The sequence below is a fragment of the Nanorana parkeri genome, unplaced genomic scaffold, assembly GCF_000935625.1.
Source record: "Nanorana parkeri isolate BGI_ZX_2015 unplaced genomic scaffold, ASM93562v1 scaffold2447, whole genome shotgun sequence".
NCBI classification, from domain to species: Eukaryota; Metazoa; Chordata; class Amphibia; order Anura; family Dicroglossidae; genus Nanorana; species Nanorana parkeri.
The window spans coordinates 97,288-104,499 of record NW_017308715.1 but is presented as its reverse complement, the minus strand read 5'-3'; the positions used below and the strand labels follow the sequence as shown (position 1 = coordinate 104,499).

Here is a 7,212-nt window from a genome sequence, read left to right as displayed (position 1 = left end):
CAGTATACATGACAGATATAGTTTGTGGTGTGGCGTGTTGAGTAAATGCACAGCAGGCGACATGCTTTATGCTCTCTTGCCATGTATGCCAGGCTGGTAGCTTTTTTTTTTTTTTTTCCTCTCAATATTTTACACAAACAGTACCCTTTTTAAAACTGTTTCAGCACTTTGAGAGCTCCAGCAGCATATTTACTGGCACCACATTATCTGGTCGGGACAAAAAACATTTTAAGCATTTGCTTGACATCCAGCTGGTGTCTCATTCAGTGCAGATGTTGCAGACAGGTGAATAATTTTCAGACCTGCTCATAGGTTTATTTTTATTGTTATCTACTTTTTTACTACTGAAAAGGAAATTCCTCTTGGGCTGACAATGAATCATTAAAGTCTTTGTACCGTTAAATGATGGATTATCTGTGCAGTATGCTTTTATGGATTGAGGTGATTTATGAAGATCTGTCACCAGTATAAAAATATTTTCTTGATCATACAAATGTTGTTTTTATTCTGATGCCTTGCTTTCTTTGGCAGGAACTTCGAATGAAATATTATAAGGACTCCATCATACAGGAAAATAATGAGGTTTCTTCTTCTGAAAGACCAAGGCAGCCTTTGTCTAGTGCTGAAGACAATCCTAACTCTGAAACAGCTGAAGCGGATAGGACGAGCGCTAAAATGAGAAGATCAGCAGAGTTTCCAGGGGCCTGTTCGCTCATTATAAATAAGCAAGACACCACTGCCAAGACTGAATCAAAAATGGAGATTGCACTGGAGCCCCGAAAGGATGATCAGAAAGCAGTTGTGTTTCATTTCCCAACCAATGCAGTAGTTAGGGCCAAAGAGCCTGTAACCTTTTCCTTGAAAGGAGTAGCCAGTGGAGTGTCCCTTGATAATAAAGTACAGAAACAGACTGAAGCCAACAAAGAAGCAAACACTGCTAAGGTTGTTCCAAGCTTTTGTTTGGGCAAGTCTGATGCCACAGATTTAGCCAAGCTCAGCAGAAATGGAAAGTCATGGAAAAAGCCAAAGACTGCATCATTTTTACAGACCACAGCAAGTGCTGAATCTTCCATAAGCAAGCCATTTTTCATTTTTAGCAATAAAACAAACTCTGAAACCAAAGTTACAGACCCCTTTTTCAATCCATTCAGCCAGCAGGAGTGTAAAGCACAAGGAAATGAAGACAAGTCCTGTACGTGTTTATATGGTTATCTTATACAGAAGAACCTGTGTGTGATTTCTAATGTCTTGGTTAACTTCTAGAGGGCAAGACTAAAATGTGTGAATTTTATTTTCAGCCCCCGAGGACCATACTGCACAATCTAGCACCTCTGAAGAATTTTATGATGCGAAATCAGATGCCGAAGAGACCGAACAGGCCAGGACATCTAACAGTACAGGTGATAACTCTTCAGGTATAATAATGTGGTAGCTTGGAGAAATATGCCTGTGAACTTCTAAAAAGATCTATATGCAGTCAGTCCCCGAGTTACATACATACGACTCCTACATACAAACGGACGCTATTAATGTACAGCAGGGGTAGTTGTAATGCTACTGCGCTCATGCTGACGTGGAGTGCCCGCCTTTTTGGGTCTGGTTCGTGGTACTGTACGTACATTACAGGAAGTTGTCTCTTGTTAGACCTGCAGACGATGGGTGCCCACCTCTTCTTCCGGATCACTGTGAGGTTATTACTGCTGTTTGTATCCTCATTAGAAAGATTTAATCTCACTTCCTGTCCTTGAGACAAGAAATTCACTCCTGTAACCGTTATCATGGGAAAAAGGTGTCTCCACTGAAGCTTTATCACCAATCCTTGTTCCCACGACAACCCAAAATTTTCTAAATCCAATTGTCACAGGGACAGAACGTGATGTACAATCTTCTGAACAGGGCCACACTCAGCAAAACAAACGTTACAGGGGGTTAACCCTTCCCTATGCTTTCCAGAACAAACAAAAAATGTTTTGGGGTGAAGTTACACTTAAAAAATGTACCTGTTCCAACTTACATACAAATTCAACTTAAAAAAACAATCCTACAGACCCGATCTTGTAAGTAACCTGGGGGCTGCCTGTATTTGTGAATTGATGTATTTATATATTGTACTCAAACAAAATAGTGTGTAAATCTTTTTTTAGTTTGTCAGGTAGATATTAAATACTACTTATTTCTAATAGCTACTTGCAGGTGGCATGCTTGAGTCTATTCTGACTTACTGCTATGGTGTGAAAAGGCTGATTGGTGGATGTTGTAAAGACATCTGAATAGCAGGAAAGCGGTTAACACTTACACAGCTGACCATACAGATCAGGGGAGGGTCTCCCCCCATTTCCTCCTTTACAGATGCAAATTGATATAAGTTCTCAAATAGGAAAAAAAACATGTATTCTGTCTGACCTGTGATGTCTCCAGAAAGAGGACCTGTCACTGTATATTTGCTATCAGATAGGGGACTTGTTACCATATCAGGTGCGCATACATGCAAAAAAGACGATTACACATCACATGTTATCACCGTGAACGTTTGAGTGGAAGTAAAAATTCTAGGGCCATTAAACGCTGTTAACATTAAACTGAGCGGTAAAGCTTGTTTTTTTTTTTAGCATAACTTATAAAAACAGGTTTGTTTTTTTTTTACCATTACCTGAACCACAAAACATGAACCAGACAGAATGTGACCGAATTCTTGTCAGAATAAATTGTGTACGTTTTCTGACCTACAAAAATATTCCTGGACAATTCTGATAGAACATTGGCTGCAAATGTGTTTTGGTCTTTAGTCTTTTTTCCATTTTTATATATTGTGTGTTTTTTGTTTATGCTGTAAGCATTCATATTTTTGTTTTCTTTGCAGGATAGGATGTTGTGACCAGAAACACATTAACTGGATATTCCTTTTTATTATTTAAATGCAAAAATAAAGTACAAAAAAAAGAAAATCGGATCCTTTGAATTATCTCCAACTGCTGGGTTTTGTTTCTTCGCTACCATTAAATTTTTGTTTTTAAAATGCTGACTGCCTCTAATTTTCAGGTTAATTTTAAATATGTAAGTAGTTCACATAAGGGTTAATGCGTAACTCTGGGCTTAAGAAAAACCTATGCCTGCTAGAATGTTTCCTAGCATGCATGGATTTGGCAATGTTATTTGCATGTGCTGACAAAATGCAATACCGGTGTAATACAATATCTCTTATCTTGCAGATCACCCAGCCATGTGACCACTTTGTAGAGTCTACGAAATCTATATTTCCTGTGCTCCTCAACTCCATATAGGCGCCATAATGCATTATGACACTATGTTCGAACTGGGAAAATATATTAATCCCGTCATGAATCCTGAAGGGGTTAAACAGACTCCGCCGGGACGCTGTTCAGATTTGTAGAGCCGGTGGCCGGCTTTACAGTAGAAGCGATTTTTGGTGGCCCAGCTGCTGCCAGATCGCTTCTACGATGCGGTAAAGTGACCGTCCAACCCCCGTGCCATTTTTCTCTGGCTCCGCTGTCCCTCCTACAGGCCTGGGACTGGTGTCTCTGTTGTCGGTGGGAAGCTGGGTTGAAGAACGGTGAATGTCTGTTTACCGATCTCCCCGTTCTATGGGACCAGGAGCGACGTGTATTGCATCCCTTCTGGTCCCATAGCAGTCAGTGCTGGGCTCCTGAGCTACGCAATAAGCTATTGAAGTGGGATCTGCACTTTAATAGCTTATTTAGAGTGTAAAGGTGACAAGGGGTCTTTTGGACCCCCCTGTGTCACCTTAAAGAGGTCCAGTCACTGCCAATATGCTATCACATGGGGGGCTTGTAAGCCCCCCTTATGTGATTCAATTAAAGTAAAGTTTAAAAAATATTAAATGTAAATATGAGAACATATTTTAAAGGCCCCCATTAGCATGGGGCGTATTCACGTAAACACGTGGCGGGTGCGCCTACGTACGGAAATGGCTATTGTGCTACATGTTTGATATCGCTACACATGCCAGAGTGAGAGCTATAATTCTAGGGCCAGTATTCACATGCATCTCTAAACTGACCTGTAGGGACTTTTTAAAGCGTTGTCTATGGACTATTAGGGGTACTGAATTCTGTCGCAGTTTCATGGACACACACACTTTTTTAATTGGGCATGTTGGGTATCTATTTTACTTGTTGTAACCTCATCTCTTATATTTCACACAAAAATTGTTTTGTATAGTGTTTTGGGACTCCAAGGTTAACTTGAGTGCATTTTTGGGTTTGATAATTTTGCGCTAATGTCTTACAACATAAAAATTTGCAACGGCCACCATTTTATTCTATAGGGTCTTGGCTTTCAGAAAATATATACGGTAATGTTTTTAAGCAATTTTCAGGGCTAAAAATTGTAAAAAAAAAAAAGCCTTTGTCCTTAAGGGGTTAAGAACATTCATTTTCATGCATTTGCCAAAAATAAACGTTCGGTACCAGTTCCGAAACTTAGCATTTTCATAAGAACTACCAGAGTTAGTGGTTGCGGCTCTGGCAGGGCCCTGGCCCTCCACCACTGTCCTGAAATCATTAGTCTGTATTGTTTTAGAAAAAGTGTCACATGGAAAATGTATCAATAATTGTATCTGTGAGTACTTGGAGAGGTATCAGTACTCGGCATACTTTCATTTCCTGAGCCCCAAACCCACAGTTAGAAAATCTCCTCAGACTTCTAGTTCTATGACTACTGTGCATGCTGCAGAGCAGAACTAAGGCATGCCAGTTAGTGGGAAGTTCTAGATTGACTCCCTAGAACTGTTTTGGAATTTCTTGACTACTTGGCATGCCACAGAGGTTCTTGGTATGGTGATTGAAAACAATCACGATCCCTGGATGCATGATCAATACTTTCAGGGATAGTGGTTTTGTGTACTACATGTAATCATATCACATACCATTGCATGCGGTGTCCAGGCACTTGCATGGGTGACAGTTGCCACTTGTAAACGCTGGCTTAAGGATTCTTGCTGCAGGAAAACGCAGGAATCCCTAATCGCACCTAAATCTACAGGTGTGAATGGGACCTTAGTGTGTGTGTGTGTGTTTCACCATGTGTGAATTTGTTTGTCCTCCTGATTTAAAATAAAAAGCCTCTGTGGAAAAACACATACTGACACTGCACATGTATACATACTGATATGACACACACAAACATTTACACACATACCAAGATCACTCACAGAAATACTGAAAATGCACACAAAGCATCACAAAAATATACGGACATTGCATACAAATAAACCATCACAGATATTTACACTGCTATTGTATATAGTTAAAATGTATTTTGAAATATTAAATTTGTCCAGTGGCCCCCATGGGAGAAGAAAATTTGTCCAGTGGCCCCCTGAATGAATTGAGTTTGAGACTTCTGCATTAGATGTTCGCTTTCTAGCAGTGTCAAAAGGTTAGAATTCGCAATAATAATCTGTTTCACACTTCATACTATCCCTGGTCATTTGTATCTGGAGGTACTGTGGTATTTAATGCTTTATAAGCAAATGTATGAATCACCCTCCACGCTGGTCAGGGACATAAAGTGACACTAAATTTAGGAGTTAAACCTTTAAAAATGCATTTAATTACCTTAGCTAGGGATGTCCCGATACCACTTTTTCAGGACCAAGTACTTTCCCTAATGTACTAGCCGATACCAATTACCAATACTTTTTCTTAAAGGGACAGATGAAATTTTTTGCATGTGCAATAACATGCTTTTTACTGTCACACCTGACTGTGTGTCACCAGCCGTGACGACTTTGACTGATACAATAGCTGGTCTGACATAAAACCAAATGTGTGACCTCTCTGAGCCAAGGCACTAATCCCCAGGAGCTGCAGCCCCCCCCCCTTCTTTGAATCAGAGTCTTCCGACCTGTGTCTGCCTGCCCTGACCAATGGGGGCCCGCTGCCTGCCCTGTCGGTGCTCGTTGGCTTCCCAGTGCTGTGGGTCCTGAATGACTGCCTCATCCTGTGGGTGCAGATTTACTGCCCTGTGCTATGGGTACTCATTGGCTTTAATGTGCTGAGTCCTTTCCCCCCCCCCCCCCCCACAGATGGGTGTTTACTCTCTGCCTTGTCCTGTGGGTGCCCACTGACTGCCATGTCGTTTAGTGCCCCTAGGGTAGGGGCAGCTGCTCCATCATGTCGGTGCACACTTACTAACTGTCCTGTGGGTGCTTGCTCCACCCTGTCAGAGGCTGACCTGTGGATGCCTGCTGGCTTGCCAGTGGCGGCCATAGTCTATTTGTGCCTACTGACCACCATATCCTGTAGGTGCATTCTGTGTCCTGTGCCTGTCTACTTTGTCCTGGCAGCTGTGTTGTCTTGTGGGTGCCTGCTTTGTCTGTATTGAGACTTGTAGTCCATCACAGGAGCGAGTTTAGAACATCTCTGAATTTGTGCTGACAGTGTTTATAAGGTAGAAAGCGCTCCAAATTCAGAGATGATTTGAGGTTCTACAGCTGAATGATACACAAATAAGAGACCTTTTTGTTAATAGTTAAAGTGGACCTTTACACTAAAAAAAATCTAAATCAAATTCTACCCTCTATGTATGATGATTATTAATAGCAGGCATGTCAGGTGTAAAATGCTGTGATTTTGAAATACTTACACTTGCACAGCATTCACTTCCTGCTTTAAAAGTGCAAAATGACTTCAGTTTGCCAACGCAATACACACTGGGATTGCCTTGTCATCAGCAGAGCATTGCTGGGAAATCTCATGTGTAATCTCAGGAGATCTCATGGAAAGGCATTTTCCTCCCCTGAGATGATGTGCATGGTCACATGTCCTAGTCACATGTGCCAGTAATAGGAGAGCTAGTAATCTGCCCTTAGTAAACATGGCCACTGCCAGAAGACTGGGGTAGAAAAGAGAAATAAGGTATGCAAAGACGACAATTATTTAGAAGTATGTGTTTGTTGTTATTTAAAGACATAGGTAAAGATCCTGATTTAAAGGCATTCAAATGCATTTTAAGATTTAACTCCTGAGTAGGGTGTCTACACATTAAAGTGACACTAAAATTGGAAATGTAAAAATGAACCGTTGAAATCTAGCAGCTGTTACTAAAACCGGTATTTCCTTTCCAATACGTTATACAAATAGGCAATTTTTATATAGTGCAGACATTGATGTAATTTGAAATCTGAGAGGCAAATGTTATTTCCCAAGCTGAAGTTTCTGCTGGAACTGT

General features: G+C 40.9%; 1 protein-coding gene across 1 annotated transcript in view; it reads left to right on the top strand.

Moving 5' to 3' along the window:
- Nucleotides 1-2,882, top strand: part of LOC108801698 — a 27,805-nt gene extending 24,923 nt beyond the window's left edge. Inside the window, exons 8-10 of the mRNA XM_018573602.1 lie at nucleotides 532-1,192; nucleotides 1,299-1,400; nucleotides 2,861-2,882. Of these exons, the coding sequence (XP_018429104.1) occupies nucleotides 532-1,192; nucleotides 1,299-1,400; nucleotides 2,861-2,865 (768 nt within the window). The 3' untranslated portion in view covers nucleotides 2,866-2,882. The remainder of the gene's footprint in view (nucleotides 1-531; nucleotides 1,193-1,298; nucleotides 1,401-2,860) is intronic.
- The last annotated feature ends 4,330 nt before the right edge of the window (nucleotides 2,883-7,212 follow it).